The sequence below is a fragment of the Marmota flaviventris genome, chromosome 1, assembly GCF_047511675.1.
Source record: "Marmota flaviventris isolate mMarFla1 chromosome 1, mMarFla1.hap1, whole genome shotgun sequence".
NCBI classification, from domain to species: Eukaryota; Metazoa; Chordata; class Mammalia; order Rodentia; family Sciuridae; genus Marmota; species Marmota flaviventris.
In genome coordinates, this window is record NC_092498.1 from 167,102,482 (window position 1) to 167,121,343 (window position 18,862).

General features: G+C 43.2%; 1 protein-coding gene across 1 annotated transcript in view; it reads left to right on the forward strand.

The window, feature by feature from the left end:
• Nucleotides 1-18,862, forward strand: part of Cacna2d3 (calcium voltage-gated channel auxiliary subunit alpha2delta 3) — an 872,527-nt gene that overhangs the window by 786,451 nt on the left and 67,214 nt on the right. The window contains exons 31-34 of the mRNA XM_027947835.2: nt 88-158; nt 13,881-13,956; nt 16,560-16,612; nt 18,275-18,330. Coding sequence (XP_027803636.1) covers nt 88-158; nt 13,881-13,956; nt 16,560-16,612; nt 18,275-18,330 — 256 coding nt within the window. The remainder of the gene's footprint in view (nt 1-87; nt 159-13,880; nt 13,957-16,559; nt 16,613-18,274; nt 18,331-18,862) is intronic.

Genomic DNA, 18,862 nt, shown 5'->3' on the forward strand with positions numbered 1-18,862 from the left:
TTCTGTTTTCTGTTTTCATTCCTTCTCTGCTCTGTGGCTACCTTATTGATCTACTCTTCCTAGTTTGTCTTCTTTTCTTCCCCACAGACTGGAGACTTTTTTGGCGAGGTGGAGGGGGCCGTGATGAACAAATTGTTAACAATGGGCTCCTTTAAAAGGTAAGGATTTTATGGCCCCCCAGGGTCCCCCCAGAAGAAGTTTACCAAAATAAAATAAAACAAACCAAGGTCAAATAAAGCAAGCCCAGACTTGACCCCAAAGCTGGTTTCCACTTGTGTTCATGCTCCGGAAGATCTTGCTGAAATTCGATGCCTCGCGCATGAGTGTTAAGAGTCTTAGAGACTCAGCTCACAATGAGTTTCCTGTTTGCCCAGCGTGGAATGGATTGGAGGCCAATATTGATGTAGGAGTCTGCAGCTCACAGGATTCTCTCAGGCCTATGCAAAAGTCTCTGGGAAGAAGGAGGAAAAGTTTCCACCTAGTCCAGAAGGAGGAAGGAATTATTTGATCTCACTGACAAAGCAGGGAAGCTTTCTAGGACTCTGGAACTCAGGCATGGAAGATATTAGGAACTTATTGATATTAACTTAGAAAATCAAGGAAAAGTTCTTCAAAGTTTCTCCGGGTGGAGATAAATGGAAGTCACTATTGGAAGGAAACTCAGATGCTACCAAATTTCCTAGGCAGCAGGCACTGTTTACCTGCTTGTGAGAACTGCCCTGGACCCTAAATAAAGCTCCTGGAGGGCCACTTCCTCCTGGTCCCCATCCCTACTGGGAAGGCCAGCCTTGCTCTTGGAAACACCAAAGCCCATAGGAAAAGCCATCACCCCCTGAAATCAGGGTGTCAGTAGGTCTCCCAGGAAGGTCAGTGCTGTCTCCCTTCCCTTGGCCTCCCAGGAAGAATGGCAGCCTTTGAAATGGAGCTTTAATGGGCACATTTGATGTTGTTAAATATATAGGAGCAGGAAATGCAAGGATGGACCTCCAGCTTGCCTGTGAGAGGCCTTGCACATCCGCTGCAGGGGAAAGGCAGGCCCCCAGGTTTATTACTCCCCTGCAGCTGAATGGCTAGGAAGTGTGAGCTCAGGAAATCAGACTTTTAAGCCAGTCAACAAGACCAACTGAGTGCTGTGCTGAAAGCAGGGAATTAAAAAATGATGACCCAGTTTTTGAAATTCCATAGCTTGTTTGTGCCAGAAAGAGGAGAGAGAGGGAGGGGGTGGGGGGGAGAGAGGAGGCGGGTAGGGGGAAGGGAGGGAGGGAGATATGATATAAAAAACTGGCATGAGGCCATCCCTTCTGCAATTTCTGACACCCAGGCTTACTCTCAGGCCAGCCTGTAGCAGATTATTTACCCTGCCCCTTCCCTTTTAAAAATCCAAGTACAGTTTTCTTCTCTGCCAGGAACCCTTGTTCTCACACTCGAGAACCCTGCTTGGACCTGGCCTTGGGCTACCCTGGAGTTGACTTTGACTTCTTCAAGCTTCCCACAGCAACTCCCGGAGGGTCTGCCAGCCAGGGCACCATTGACTTTTCCTATCTTAAGGTGGATGTGTACATTTGTACCGTGTTAACTTGTTTTCAACAAGGTGGGGGGAGGAGACAAAAGATGTAGAATCATCACACACATGTTTCTCATTCGAAAGTGTATTTTTCAACAACCTTTAACAAACCCATTTTTTTCCCCATTCCCTCTTGGATAATGTTTTTGAACTGTATGGTAGAATGAAGAAAGAGGTTGCGTTATAATGGAATTTTAGACTTCTAGTCGCTCTTTCATATGGGTAAAGTATGGTTGGCATGAATCTAGAACTTTCTTTTATGACAAAACAAGCCAACATATTTGAGAATAGGAAAAGACCAGGGGCTTTACTTAATTATCTCAGAAATTGCCATCATGCAGGGGCTAGTAGACAAGCCTCCTGGGTTTCTTTGAAGGGTCCCCTCACTGGACCCAGAAAAGCAATGTGGATTGAAGTTTGGGAGTCAGATAGAGAACAAGTCCAGGCTCCAACGTTTACTAGCAGCATGACTTAGAATAAGTCACGTTACCTCCCCAAGCTTTGTTCTTATGTGCAAAATGAAGATGATTCTAATAACGACAACCTCTGAAGATTGCTGTTACAGGTAATGAGATAATAACATGCATACATTTCTTAGCACAGTGCCTGGCATACATTGGGAGCTCAATAATTGCTAGCTGCTGCTGTGAATTTTGTCATGGATCTATGCTCAATCATGGTTTTGTTTTCTGCTTAGCACCAAGTGAGGCTTCTTCTGTGTTCTCATACCCATGACAATCTGGTGATAGGTCTCCAGTGTTGAAGGACTGTAGTTGTGGAGAGGGGGCACACATGCCTTACCCTGTCACTCATGCCTTACCCTGTCACACATGCAGTGTTGCAGAGAGCACAAGGTTGACAGTCTGTCCCTTCTGAGATGTATTTCAGAAACACTGAAAAGATGTAGCTGGAAGTAACTGCACTCTGGGACAGAAGCCACCTGCCATATTAAAATGAACCACATCCCCAAACACAGGGTACCTGGAGGCTGAGCTGCTTTGGAGATGCGGTTAGCCCAGGTAGCTTGGGATCAGTTCACTGAGCTGACATCTCAGCATCTAGGACCATGCCGACTACCATCTTATGTCTTCATTTGATCAGCTTATAATCTGTCTTAAAGAAACAAGTTTCATGTGAAAGTGTCCTAGAGTCATCTTAGCAAAAAAAAAAAAAAAAAAAAGAGGTCAAAAAAGAGAGCAGCATCTCCCTCCATTAAGCTCCCAACAGTCTGTCTTCACCTGCTCTGTCTTTGCTATCCTCTCTGCAGGGAAGTGAGGGACACTTGCCTATGTGGCAGTGGACCTTTTCCATGATTGTTCTGACCACTCAGTGGCCTGATGGCTGTTCTACCAGGCAGTGCCATCGGAGGGAAAGAGCATCCACTTCCAGGTCTGCAGTGTCAGGTGGGAGGAAATCACTGAATCTTGTGAACAAAGAAGCAAGTCAGGAGAGTTTTGAGAAAGTCCTCCAGCAGCACGTAAAACTGCATAAGAGGCAAAGCAGGCCACTCTTTGACAGTTAAGCTGAGCTGGGCCTGGCTCTGTCCACCCAGCTTACTTATAGCCTGGTGTCCAGGAGCCAAATAAAGAGCAGGAGCTTCAGCAATGGGAAAATAAAGACCAGGCCACCTCCCGTGAGCTTCCCCTGACCACATGCCAGGCGGCTGAATTGCAGGACCCAAGGAGGTGAGCACAGGCCTACTCTTATAGGTATACCAACAATCTTGAGACTCTCTTTGCTCAGAGAGTCTCAAGAATTCCAAGACACTGACAGCAGAACATTAAACCAACAGGGGCTCTTTTAAGTATAGGCCACACCCTCCAAAGCCAGTCTTGGGTATGAACAGACTACATAAATGTACCCATTTTGCAAACAGAAATAATAAGGCTTAGAAAGATCTCGCCCTAAATCTCTGCATAGCAGAACTGGACTCCAGTATCCTGCAGTTGGAACATGGAAGTTTGCAACTCCTGCCCTTTTCTAGTGTGATGTACAGTTAAGCCCTGGATGTGGAGAGATCCTTCAGCTGTGTGTGACAGGTGACAGAGGGCTGAGGAAGATGTTGGTTCAGCAGCATCTGATCTGGGTAGCAGAATTTCCAGAAGGGAGGCCCACCGAGTGAGAAGATTGCTCAGATTTTCTTTTCCTTAAAGTTGACAAATTATTAACCAACATCACCACCCCCACGCCCTGGCCCCCAACTTCACTTCTTTTCTCATTTGGTCAGCTTTGTGTGTACTAAATAAAGAATCTTCTTCATTTTTATCACTGAAAGCAGATTCCCTGAGTAGTGACTCACTAAGGGTTTTTGCTACTAACTACTTTCCTTTTTCACTCCTGTTCATGTCTAGGAAAATTCTTGAATTTATTTATTTACTTATTACTTATTTTTATTTTCAGAATCCACACTCTATGACATTGAATGTGACATTGTCCCTCTTGAAGATCTGGAAAGAAAATCCTATTTCCAAATCCTTTTATTAGGATCCATTTGTTCCCCAACCTTAACTCCCCATGATGCAAAGTCAGTATCATCAGACACTCCGAGGAGAAGAGGAAACAATTGCAGCCAGTCACAGGGAAGTGATGGAGGTTCCTGCTGGGCCTCTGTCCTACTCTGGTTTTGAAATAAAAGTCAGGTTAAGCATCAGATTTGCAACCATATGGGTTCAGACAGATTTCTCAGCCTCTCTGATTCCAAGTTACTTCTTCACTGAAATAGAGACCTGAGAATTGTCTATAAAATATGTAAAAATTATTTTCAAATTGAGAAATTATTGTAAACAGGAGATAAGATTTGTGGATAAAGATTATAGATGTCTGAGACCTTTTGGTTCCCTTTCCCCCCTGTTTTATCACTAATGATCCAGAAAATGGTTACGGCCCCAAAGTTACAGATTACCATCTGGATTGACAAGTGGGTCTGGACTCTATTGGGCATCTGCATTGGCATCTCCTAGAGGGGGATTAAAATACACATGTGCGGTGCTGCATCCCTGTAATGCCAGCTACTCGGGAGTCTTTAGACAGGAGGATTACAAGTTCAAGTCCAGCCTGGGCAACTTAGCTAGACCTTACCTCAAAATAAAAATTAAAAAGGGCTGGGGATGTCGCTCAGTCGTAGAGCTCTCATGGTTTCAATTCCCAGTACCACATGCCTACCTACTAAATATATTAATTAAATAAAACACACCTGTGCTCAGGCTGTACCCCAGGAAGATTTAAATGGGTGTGGGGATGGAGCCTAGGCATTGGTACACTTTAAAAGCTTCCATGTCATTCTCAAATGCAGCCAGCATCAAGAAAAAGTAAGTTAAAAGCACTTTAGGTTCCAGTCTAGCTGCTGTCCCCTTAGGAGTTACTGGGGCAACTTCAACTCACTATCTTTTAATTTTTTCTATAGCAAAATAAGACCAAAATATATTCATGTACTTGGCAAGTACGGGTCAGATGGAAGCATATGTATCTTTGGTGTCCCCATCTTGGGGGTACATGCATGCTGTGGCCTCTCCTCCTAAGCACAAGGAGGGTACCTCCAAGTGTGAGCACAGGGGAGAATCTTTGCAAGACACAATCAGCTGACATGCTGGGTCAAAAACTGGGGGCTCATGCATGACAAGTCTCTGACCCTGGATGTCTATCTCCTTCTGTTTCCTCTGTTCTCCATCTTCTTTTTAGACTTTCAAGCAGACAAAATTGACCTGATCCCCTTCAAGTCAGAAGGGCCCCCAGCCCATCCTGCTGAGATTTGCATTTTGGATTATCTTCCAGCACTTGCCTCCTCCCTTAGGAGATGGTGGGAGGGGAACCACCCCTGGGAGATGGTTTACCTTCCTGGAGACCCAGGGGCATTCTCTGGCACCACCTATATTAGAACACAACAGGTTTATAAACAGCGAGAACAGTTCTCACTTTCTGTCTCAGGAAGGGTATCCTGCTAGAGCACAGTGCTCAGCAGACTTCTGGAAAACCAGTGGATCTCCCACCCTCTTCCTACATCATCTCTACCCTTCCCACCTTTAAGCAACAGGACACCACCTGAGTTCCACTGAGTCAGGCTCCCAGTTTGGATAGAAAGTTCCAGTTGTTAGATGAGAAGGACAAGCATGGCTTTTAGGACCTCTGAGCCAAGTTGATAGAACTTGGAAATGAGTTCAATATGGCGCCCAACAAAGGTCAACGGCCTTCAGAAAACAGGCAAAGAAATAAATCCTCACAAAGGATCAAAGAATGCTATTGCTTTTATCAAATACCCAGAACTTGAGGGTTTGCCCTGGGTTGTTCTTGTGGTTTCTGGGAAGGCCAAAGGGTCTTCCTTTATTCTTTTGTATAATTAATTATGCATGAGGACAGAAAGACCAACTGAGCACACCTGGCCAATGTGGGTTGCAGGGAAATGGACTGATCGCTAAAAATTTGTTTTTGCTCTGGGGCTATGAACAGTACCTCTGTCTTTTGGCTACTGTCCCCTCCCCCCCCCACCCCCCCCACCCCCGCCCTGTAATTGTCACTTGTGCCTATGTGTGTTTTGGTTTTGAGCTTTGCTTTGAGTTGGTGCAACATGCCTGGTCTTTCACCCCTCCAAGGCCATCCATATTTTCCCTGAGGGGCCTGGAAAATGTCCTCGTCACCCTGCCCCACATGTTCATTAATAGGGCTGGCTTGTGTGAAGTTCCTTGTGGCACATCCTTCTGCTGCTTACATTACCTTTCTCAAAGGTGACACATCCAGGTAGAATTCAAGACTTGGACCATTTCTACCCTGGTCTCTGTGGTGGGACTGGGAGCTTTCCTGTCTTGAGTAATCACATTACATTTCAGCAAATGCCCTGGCCTTGGAGTCTAGAGAGTGTTAAAGGAGAAGCCTGTTATGTTTGGAGGGCTGCTCTCCTTTAATGCCGACCGCCCCACCCCAGTCTAATACCCAGCAGCTCATGTAATGACTGTAATGGCTTCCTGTTGACCTGACTGTTTCTACAGAAGTATGCTTTGTCAGAGGTGGCGTTGAAGGGAACAAGGAGACGGATTGGCTTGGACAAGTATGTTTCGGGGCCAAACTTTCTGGAATGCAGAGACACGGAGATTCCAATGGAACACTCAGTAAAACCCTAAAGCTCCTGCTGGAGAATTCTGATTACAGCCATCCCAAAGGCTGCCCTCCTCTCCATCATGATGGCAGGGCTGTTCATTTATTCAATACTAACCACAGGGAAGGCCCGATTCCAGGCAGCTACCATGCATTACCCTAATGAATCCCCACAACCACTCTATGAAGTAACTATTATCATTATTTCCATTTGGCAAAACAGGAACTGAACTGGGGGGCTCCAAGCATTTTGATACCCTGTCAGGGTCCCTCCATAGGACTGAGTAAGGAGGGTGGAATTTGGAACTCGTGTCTCTTGGATTCCGGAGCATATTCTCTTTATCACCACGGATCTGTTTCCATGGTTGGAGCAGACAAAAATATTTTCTTCCAGGTGTGCGCCTGTAATCCCAGCCACTTGGGAGCCTCAGGCAGGAGGATCACGAGCTCAAAACCAGCCTCAGCAACAGCCAGGTGCTAAGCAACTCAGTGAGACCCTGTATCTAAATACAAAATAGGGCTGGGGGTGTGGTTCAGTGCTCCAGTGCCCCTGAGTGCAATCCCTCGTACCACCCTCCCCCCCAAAACAAATTTTCTGTAGAGGTATTTCTTCACATTCAAGCATGTACTGCCTCAAGAGAGAATCTTTCGATCAAATTTGGAGTCTGATATATCAGGAATTGTTTCTGCTATGAGCAAAAAAAAAAAAAAAAATCCAAAATAACAAGAGCTTCAAGAATATAGGAGTCCTATTCTTATGAGAAAGAAGTTTGAAAATACTAACTTGGGAGATTTCTCTTAATCCTCACAGACCCAGGGCCACAACTTTTTTTTCCTCCTATCTTCCTCCAAGCGGGCTTTTAAACTCAAGGTTACTTAATAGTCCAAGATAGCTACTGGGCTAGAGCCATCATCTCTGCAATCCTGGCTGGCAGAAGGAGGATTCAAAGAGATCCAAAAGACTAAACATCAAATTTATTGATGAAAATTTATTTTAATAAATTTGTAAATTTATTAAATAGACTCTTAAAATCCTTATGCTTAATCACTGCTTCATCTCCTACAAAGAAACCCAAGCAAGGTACATATTTAAAAGTCAGGATTCTGCTTGCCAGAAGAGAAGAACAGATATTGGGAGGCTGCTAGAGTCTCTACAACATCCTGCCTGCCCCACTCTCCTCTAAATATCAAACCTGCTTTCTTGTGATACCCATTTCAGAAATCCTCAAGAGATGGGGCTGTGTTCACAGCTTCTAGTCTCCCCAACAACCTGCATACCCACTGCAGTCTCGAACACAAATGGTTATAGATACCATCTAAGTCACTTGTCCAAGTGCTGCCTGAGCTCAGAAGCACCACCATGCCCACTGAGAAACACCAACACTCCCAGGCACTGATGATTACTACCCCTCAGTGACGTGCCTGAAGTGTGCTAAAGACAGCACATAATTGTGGTGTAGTTGTCATGAAGTATAGATGTGGCTTCATGAATGTGGCTGAGCCCAAGGATGCTTCCCTAGCATCCCCATTCCCCATTTCCTGAGTTTCCCATTAACTCATTCCCAAAGCAGAATTCAGCTATTTTCTTCTGCTTCCTTCTATTGCCTAGTTAAAGAGGCAAAGGAAATTTGATATTTTCTCTGTGGGATTAACTGTGATTCCATTTTCCCCTTCAGTTTCAAGAGGAAAGGTAAATTTCAATGGAAGAGCCAGGTGAAGAGGCACATGAGCCAACATTTAGGTTCACAGTTTTTCTGGACACCAATGAATGTGATCCAGAGGGAAGCAGATAAGGAGGCCAGCAGAGTGCTTTGAGTGGGACAGGGACTGTTGTGATACTGGCAGGTGACTAGACTCTCAGGGTCATGTTCCTTCTGATGATTCACTCTGGGTTCTGGAGCACTCAACACTTGTTTACCAAATCAGGGCTGCTCTCTGGGATGATGGAAAGCTCCACCCATCCTCGAGGTCTTCAGGTGGCACCCATCTGTTTGATGGGTCAAAGAATTGCTCCTAAATATGTCCAAACCTTTCTAATTAAAGAGGGAGGGAAGAAACCTACCCACGAGGAAATGCCAGCGGAGGGCACCACACTCTAAAATCCAGGGTTCCAGCCCTGCTTGTCATTAGCATTCTTTGAGCAACTGAAAAAACTAATCAGTACCAGGTCTTCAGCCCCGAGCAGTGAAATCCTGGGAGGGACAGGTGATGCCCCAGTATATATTTTACTTTTTCTCCCTGTGATTCTACAGGGCAGCCATGATTGAGAACCACTGTTTTAAACAAACGCCAACCTGCATACTCACAAACGGCCTTAGGAATTGAGACTAGGAATGCCTAGGAATAGCCTAGGAATGTTCCAGATTCTTCTGATGAGGCCCCATCCCCATGAGATCTTTCAGGAGCATAATAACTCTCAGGAATCCACAGCTGGGAAGCAGTTTAGATGTGCAGCTTTAAAAGTATGGGAGGGACCAGGGGTGTAGTTCGGTGGTACAGCACTTGTCTAGCATATGTGAGGCCCTGAGTTTGATCCCCAACACTAAAAAAAAAAAAAATAATTAAATGAGGGTACCAGAGACCAGGGTTGACAACCTAGCCTCTCTACCGTCTAGAATCGCAATAACCTTGAGCCATGATCTCACCTTACTGAGTCTTAGTTTCTTCTCCTATTAATGTCACCATGCCCCTGACATTGGAGATAACGTCAACATTTCTGACATAAAAGAATCATCTCTTTTTTTCTGTTTTTTTTTGGTGTATCATGACTGTACCTAATGGTGGGATTTGTTATTTATTCATACATGTACAAAATGTTACACAATAAAATTTGGCCCAAATCACTCCCAGGTATTTCCCTTCCCCTCACCTCCTCCCTCCCCCTGGTTCCTTTCCTTTGTTTGCTCTAGATCTCCTTTTGGTAGAACATAATCCTTTGTTTCTGTTGACATTCTTGTTGTCTGGGTGAGATGTTGATGTGACCAGCAACTACAGCTTTGTTTCTTATTGATTCATCAGCATTTGTCAATTTGAAGACCTTGTTGCTTGTTGCTGATAGGCTCTCTGCTTGGCCTAGGTACCCAGATGAAGCTTATTCCCTAGTAATGATGGGTGATAGGGGCTCATCAACTAAACTAGTTTTTACTGATTTCCATTGAAAAGAATCAAAGGCACCTGGGCCAGGATGCTGTAAATTCCCCACCTGGGCCGTACTGGCTGATCTGAGAGGACAGTGCTTTCTTGGGTGGGGGTGTTTGCTACGGGAGGAAGTATCGACCAAGACAAGTGCGAGAGATGCGGTCCTCTGTTCGAAGTGGTGCTTTCCAGAGTTTTGGCTTTCTGAGATGTAAGTAAGAGTTAGGACTTCCCATGGAGACTATCCTTTGTTAAGAATTTCCTGTGTTCCTGCTGTAGGCCCTTATATTTTTCGAGTTAAAGATGCCCCTGGAGAACATATTTTATAGCTCCTCAAAGAATACATATTTTTACATGCTACCTCAGTGAGTCATTTGGCTTCTCAGGCTTTTAGATTCACAATTGCTTAATTATGTCCCAAGGGTGGGTCTTTATGTCAAATGCCTCCCTTGTCCTGCTTCTGGGTGTGTGTGCTTCTGTTTTAAGATTGGCTTTAGGCTAATCATTTGTTAAAGTGAGATTATCCAATGAGTCATTACAGGTAAATGACCCAGCCTCATGGCACACAGTAGGTATTTAATAAATATTGGTCCCCACAGTTGCTAGCCTGCTTAAATGGTTGAGCTTAGGCCTTTAAAACTCAGCCTAATTTTGGGGGGAAAAAAAGTGACTTTTGTCTAGTTGGGGAAAAAATAGTATCAGCAAAATGATTATAAACAAGTCCCAATATCATGAACTTGTGGCCCAAAGTTCTCCCCAACACAGGGGCATATAGGGTTGTCCAGGCTTTGTTTGTACGGCTCACGGCTGCTGCTTCAGAGACCAAATCTGCCTTCTGTCAAGGTTTCAAAGAAATCTGTCTGGGGAACACAGCGATGCTAATGATAAGGTTTCCCCAAGCAGACCGACCACAGTTGAAGTGGCCTGGTGGTGATGTCATGGGGATTAAGACATGCTATCTGTAATGAGAATAAATTCCTACTGCACGACACTAGGGCTGGGCATGATTCTCGGGGCTTATTTTAGAGCCAAATGAAAGCAGGTAATTATCATGTTCTTTAACTATAATCAGCTGAACAGGATACAGGTAGCCACAAAATGGAGTTATTTAAAACTAACAAAATCACTTCGCAAAGGGTAATAATCTGGAAGTCTCTTTCTGCAACATCTAGTTAAACCTGTCTAGTGGGGGCTTGCTTTGTAACCTCCTTGGTGGCAATAGTGTCAGAAAACCTCTTTTGGAAATGAAAGATGGAAACTCTGCCCTGGGACTGCCCCAGAGCAATTTAGTTCTTTTTGGAAATGATCCAAGGAGAATCCTGGGTTTCCGGACATCTTCTGTCAGGTGGTTACCATGGCAACGTGCACACAACAATCCTGGCAGGGTGGTCTTGTGTTTAGCCTGACAGGAGCACCCAGCAGCCTCTTTGCTTGAGTTACAAGTTGTGAGCCCTTCCTTCTCTGGGGCAGAATTTCCTGTAACATTCCAATTCGTACCTTAGAATAGGGGACAGGTCTGGATAAGAATTTGTAAGAATCTTCCAGAGCCAAATTCTGAATAGAAAGCAGGTGATGCAGATTCAGCTTGGTCCCAAGTACTTCTGGCTCTCCCCCTGGTTAACTATGTGTACCTGGCCATGTTAGTTTGACTAGCTGAGACTTGGTTTGCCTGTCTGTAAAATGAGGATGATTTGAAATTTATCTTGTAAGGGTGTGCTCAGAAGACTTTGCTTACATATATCAGTTGGTTTTAATCATGGTCTTTGACTAAGAAGCCCACAGACAGAAGTTCCTGCACATTTCCTAGTGAACCTTTGCAGCTTCTGAGGGTGCTTCGTAGAGACAAATCTGAATTTTGCTCTGTTGCATTTGCTGATGAGCAAAGAAAATAGACTTTTCCATCCCTCAGTTAGCTGGGTAAAACCTGGGTTGGTTCCCATTGTGTTAAATATCATCCCATGAATTAATCGCAACAATGAAAACCTTAGTAATGATAGTAATTGCAGTCTGCCTTTTGTTTATTTATTTTTATTTATTTAATTTGGGTACCAGGGATTAAACTCAGGAGCATATCCCCACCAAGCCACATCCCCAGCCCTAGTTTGTATTTTAGAGACAGGGTCTCACTGAGTTGCTTGCACCTCGCCACTGCTGAGGCAGGCTTTGAACTCACGATCCTTCTGTCTCAGCCTCCCCAGCCCTTGGTATTACAGACATGCCCCCCGCGCCCCGCCAGCCTGCCTTTTATTAAATGCATCCTCTGTACCAGGCACAGGACTAAATGTAGCACCGAGTTCTCATGACCACCATTATTCTCACCGTTTCCCAGATGGGAAATGGAGGAACCCAAGGGTCACAAAACAATGAAGGGTTAGGATTTGAGCACAGGGTGTTACTTCAGATTTTTGCATTTTAAATGTGGCTTCTCTTGGGCCTTTGCAAACAATGAAACTTTAAGATCCCAAACTGAGGAGGAATGACATCAAGCTTTTTGCAGTATCTTACTGAGGTCAGCATACTTCACAGCCTGGTATTTAGAATTCTCTGACTCATCTGACAAGTGAGAAAAGTGAAACCACAGAAGAGGATAAGCAACCTACCTGCTCAGCATTGCACCCCTAGAACATGGCAGCAGTATCAACTTCTAACTGCAACACCATCCTGCATCTATAACTGCTGGCTCCCAGTACACGGTCCTCTCAGCCCCATGCTCCTCTCACCTGGCTTTGGCTGAAGAAACAGAGTTGGGTGGCCCTTGCAGAGGCACCTCTAAGGAGTCCCCCTGGGTGACCATCAGAATGGTGGCAGAGGGGCTCAGTCAGGGACCACTTAAGTTGCTCACTCTGTCCACAGTTGATTCTGTGGCCCATCTAGCAACTGGAGAGTGTTAAGGCTGTGACAGTGATGGGCATTGCTGTTGTTTTTATGGGGATGAGACTAATTGCTTGTCTGGTTTGGTCTGTTTCCATAAGCAAAGTTACTTTCTTGATCCGCATCGGGAAAACAAACCAGACACGGGAAGAAATTTTTTGATTAAGGAGAGGCCTTGGGGCCTTGAAGGGAGATTGTTTCTGGTGCACCCTTGGGCTTTGCTGCCCAAGGAATTCTGGTGAGGAGCTGCCTCTTATCACAGTTTGGTCAAATGTGACCAGTTTTTCTACTTGGTGCCTGTAGATGGCTCTTGTATCTACGATGTCCCTTAACTTATTGTCTGGATAAGAAAGTCTTCCTGTTGTGCTTTACAATCGACCACTTCTGTCTCAGTTATATATCATCTACTCAAGATTTGTGTAACGGGTTGATCATTCATGCATTCACTTTGAAAACCGAGTTTCCTCTCCATGCTGGTTGCTATACTAGATCCTGGAAATGTCCACTTCATTAAAAAAAAAAAAACTCAAAAGTAAGAATAAACTCACTATTATGGTGGTGGCTGCAGTTCTAGGGGCAGGTATGAAGGTGACATTCAATGTGCATCTAGTTCCTCACAAATTGCCAGTGAGCAGGACTTGTCTTGGTCCAGGCCTATTTCCTGATGCTGGAGAAAGACCAATGGTTCTGCTATTTCTTTTCTTTTCTTTTTGTTTAAAATATATATTTTTAGTTGTGGTTGTCAACTGACCTTTATTTATATGTGGTGCTGAGAATTGAACCTAGTGCCTCACACAAGCTAGGCAAGTGCTCTACCCCTGAGCTACCCTGGTTCTGCCATTTCTTAGATGAGATCAGGAAGGTCCCCTTCATTTGTCAAGTAGATTCCATCCAGTACCCTAAATAAGTTCAGAACAGCAAATTCCTTTTGGGATGCATTGGTCCACACAAACCATCCTAGTTTTAAGACCCAAATAGGAGGGTTCTCATCTTCTCTGCCCTTCCCAATACCTTCTTTCCCCTTGATCTGCAAGTTACAAGAGGTAACACGACTTTCTCCAATAAATGACTCTGCTATGCTCCTCAATTTTTCACTCTCTATTAGGCACCCATTGATTATGATGGTCACAATTGACAGTAATGACGGCTCACCTTGCTATTAGACAGCATCATTGGGCTCCCACATTTTGTTAACAACTAAGTGCCTTTCCATTCTTTACTGTAGAATCACGCTTTATGACTACCAAGCCATGTGTAGAGCCAACAAGGAGAGCAGCGATGGAGCCCATGGCCTCCTGGATGTAAGTCCAATGTGATCCCTTGGAACAGCTGCACGTTTTTTATGTCTCTGAGCACATATCTCCATCTTTGGAGTAATCGAGTCGATCTCTCCTCAAAACCATAGATGTTTAAAGCTATTTCCTGACTTGATGCATTATTTAAAACAAAAAAATCCCTGCTCCTGTTTAAACCCAAATCCAGTGATATGAATGAGAAACTGGTCCAGAGTCTTTGGATGAATGCAGTAGCACCTTTTTTTGATAGCAAAGGGGAGCTATATAAAAATGATTCTCATTTTTACAGAAAAGATTTGGTCTTGCTCAACAAAAATTTTCTCTTTGGTTTGCAAATAAAATTCAGATGTTAATGGCAGGTCATCTCTCCTGGTCATGCTGCTGCTGATCCCCCCACCCCCAAGTATTGTCTTATTATTGTCTTCCCTGGGGTTGGTTCAGCTGGGGATGTCACAACTGCAGATCAGTCAACCCAATACTAATACAGCCAGATATGAACTGTTATAGTTTACTCTGTTTAAAAATGTAATTTTACAATGTGTGGACAATGTAAGTTTGGACATTAACTACTAAAAACACACAAGAGTCTACCTCTGTATAAGTCCACCTACATGTATCAATGTTATCCTTGCAATGTGGTGATTTTCTAAGTACCAAGAATTAATGCAAAATTTGGTCTGAAATACAAGATTTTAAGGCTGTCTTAAAATAGGCACACCTTCTCCTCTTCAAGACCTAAGTTCTTACAAGGGGATTATGTACAAAAACAAACATTTAACACAATTCTCTCTACTGAGGGAGCAAGAAATGATGCAGAACTGGAAAATTTCTGAGGGGCAACTAGAAATTGGTCTTTCAGGGGGAGCAAAAAAGGTTGCTCTTTAGTGTGAGACTCTCTCTAAACCCAACTTCCCTAGCCTTAACAGGAATATTTTTAGACATAAAGTCTTCCCTAGGTATGGTTTCCTAGGCTTAAAAGTGCCATGGTGTTATCCTTTTGAGTGATAATGTGCATTTAAATGTTATAATCCCATATTTGCATAATCCCTTTGTTGACTTCTATTGAGCCAGTGCCTGAATGTTTGAGGGTCTGTCCCCTGGCCTCTGGGTGACTGGCCCCTGTGCCAAACCTCCAAGGTTTCCTAATCCCTTTATTCAGCCTCTCCCCTCTGAAATACTCAGCCCATCCCAGCAGGGACAAAGATACAGAATTGTCCCAGGGTCTGACCATCTGGATCTTTTTGAAAGAAAGATGATTGCACACTGCCCCCACCCCCCAGCCATAATATGTAATAACAAAACATGAAGCTACAAGGTTGCATTTGGTTTTAGGAAATAGTTAAAAGTACATATCTGACCCCAATCCTGAGGTCTCAGAGGCCCTCTATTTCAGGAATGATGAAGCACTCAGTCAAATCAAAGCAAGAGATGCACAAAAGTCTGAAATATGGATGGGCTGGGAATAACTTCAATGGGATGGTGGTTTGGGGTGTGTGTGTGTGTGTGTGTAGGCTGGGGGTGGTGTTTTGTTTAGTTTTGTTCTCATTTACATTCTGGCCTGGTATAGGAAAGTTTCAACAATAGTTAGAGGAGTAAAACTGTGTTGTGTTCTTGTTTAAAATTGGATAATTCCCCTAGTCCCAGTTCTAGTTCTTCTAATTAAAGTGCTCAGAAAGTAGGATTAAGTAGCAATCACCTCAGAAACCAAGATTTGGCAGGCACTTTAATTCTGTGATACCTACAGACAACCACAAAAGGTTCTGAGATTTTTCTGGACCTGACATCTGGGGCCCGGGCTTTGCCAATGTCACTGCCTGTCTCTCAAGTTCACCCACCACTCGCATATGCATATCTAGCATACCTAGGTACAAAGAACCAACTGAGGGGGAGACTTGGTATTTTCCAGAATTCAGGAAATTGAATTATCCACATAGGAAATATCACAGAGTAAACAATCCGACTGCTTTTTTTAATTAAAATATTCTGAAATAAAGATTAGGCTGTCAATGCCTTCTTTTATAAAGTGACAGGAATTTTCTGCAAGGATAAAAATCACATGTTTATATGGTTATCATGTTTTTTTTCCAAGTCCAAATATGTGAGTGTGAGAAAAGGCAGCTCAAATCCTACAGAATTCATGGAAGGCATTAAAATCAATTGTGTGCAATTTGTGCTGATTTCAATGAATGACGGACAGTGATGGAGAACAGGGAGAGGCACCTTCCCAAAAGGGAGGTCTGTGAATTACCATTTAAAATTAGTTATGATTCCAGCCCTCAGCCCCTTAGCATTAGGCTGGGAAATATTAGCCTCCAGAGGGTAAAGATTTAAGCATCCTTTCCTGAACTTCCTCTTTCCTCCCAGTGATAACCCTTGTATTCCCTGTTTGTTTTACTTGTAAATCACATCTCGCTACAGGGGAGTTCAAAGTTTTAGCATGTTAGTTTTGGGATATAGTATCCAACCATTTTCTTGCTTTAGCTAGAACATCACTGTTTAACACCATATCAATCTCTCTGGAAGAATAACATTGTCTTTATGTAAAGCCTGAAGTTAAACGCCAAACTTTGTGATATATTGTTTTAAATGGACCGAATTCTTCCTTTCAGCCTTATCATGCTTTCCTCTCTGCTGTGAAATGGATAATGACTGAACTTGTCTTGTAAGTACAACGTGCTGAATTTGGAGAAAAGTATTATTTTGGGGGTTTATGAAGTGCATTCATTGGATTTTCACTTTCAATAATTAGATTCACGAAACTGACATAGCTTCATCAAACACTTCAAAATATTGAATATCAAGACCTCCCCAAAATCACCTTTCATTAAGTTATACATGATCACTCCTTTTGCCCCTTATGTCATTTTTTAGCAGAGTAACAGCTTGCAGTACACAAACTGAATTTATTTATTGTGGTTACTGTTAAATTTAACATGGATGTCTGGCTGTTTTTAATGCAGCCTGGGTGGGCTGTGGTCAGAACACAGTGCTGTGGCTGTCCACTGCTACTTGGGTGTCTCCATTCATGTGGGAGTGGGGGCTGCTGTGGGCGTCAACCAGGGCTGGGGCTTTTCTCAGGTGTGATTTAATTGTTTATCTTGCCAAATTATGATCCTCTTTGGAGGATGCTTTTGTGACTTTAGTCAGTCTTGAAATGGTATGAAGATGAAGGATTTGACTTCCAGACCTGATATTGGACACATTACTGGAACACTATCACACATACAGGAAGAATTTCATGGATAAGCATGTCAACCAGATCGACTGTTACACCAACTCCTCTTTTCCCCAGCCCAAGGTTTTGATTCTGTGAGGCTAAGGTAGATTCCTTGTGATTGAATAAGTAGACATTTCTTTCTTTCTTTTTTTTTTTTTTTTTTTGCTTTAATGTAACCTATATTAATTTAACAAAGCTTATAAATTAAAATAGGCAATATGTTCTCTATATTGATAAGAGACAGAAAGCACACGAACAGCTAATAGGATTTTGAATGGAAGCTGGAAGAGATGTTAGCCATGAACCTGAAAAATAACTGGATTTGATCCATCTCTATTCATTTGGAGGAAGATTAATATTATTTTTCCATTCGTTAATAGTAGTCCAAGTTTTGTTTTTTTTTTTTCTAAAGTTGGACTGTGGCATAGTTTCAAGAAGGACCCCAGCCCCCATACCCAGGCATTGGTTACACAAGTTCGAATTGCTGTATAAATATTGAAAGCATCCTTCATTACTGCAGACCATAGTCAGGGTAGAGAATATTTATATTTCTGAATCTAGACAGGATAGACATTTTAAAAATTGACTGTTTATTGTGGAATCAAACTAGGTGGTGAAAATCAAAGGAAGATCAATCAGTACAATAGAGAAAAGGAATCACGGAAGGGAAGAGAAAGGGGAAATACTAAGTAGTAATACCAAATTATATTGGTATACTGTGTGCATGCAAAATGAACAAGTCCCACCATTTATGTACAACTATAATGCACCAATAAAAATGTGGAAAGAAAAGTGAATAATAAGTTGATAATAACCAGACAAATATTGCTGTCCACACAGCAGGATTTCTCAATTAGAAGGTCTTGTGTCTAGGTAAACCTGCCTCAGGGTTGGGCTGGCACTGAGGATAAAGTAGCCTTTCATAGTAAGAGCCAGGTGGAAATGCAGTGGGCATTCCATCAGCCCTGTATGTCTCCCAAGTGTGGTGGTATTCTTTCAAATGAGGTAAGCAATGTTATATATAAGCAATGACAACACCAGAATGTCACTGTTGTAATCAGAGGACCAGTGACCAAGTAACACTGGGCTTTTCCTCCATCTGCCTAGGTTTCTGGTGGAATTTAACCTCTGCAGTTGGTGGCATTCGGATATGACAGCTAAAGGTAAGCCACAGGTGGTTTCTATTTCCTGGGCAGAGTGATAAACCCTGGATTCACTGGTTACTTTTCATCAGGGACAGGCTGGCTCATATGAAACTACCTGGGACAAAGTGATAATTTTTTCAGCTGGCAGCAAAAAACCATTCTTTGTGCTCAATGCTGCACTGTCCATTTGTTCACAAAATTCCACAGGCTTCATGCTGCCTGGGCTTGGACCTTTCCAAGTCACACATTGCACAGGTAAAATTTTCAGAAAGCTTGTAGATGGGACCAAAATCCAAGGGAGATAGATCCATCGCCTGTGTCCCAGGCTGAATGAATTGATAACCATACTATTTTTATCACTACCCTCATCAAACTTCAATATCATTGCAATATTCTCCCTGCTTAAAAAAAAAAAAAAAAAAAAAAAAAGCCTTTGATTTGGGTAGTAGTCAATAGAGACCTTCTGAAGGCATGCCCTGTAGAGTTAGGCTTGCAAAGATAGAGGCTGGCCTTTGGCAAATTACCTGATCTCAAGGCTCAATTGTTTCAT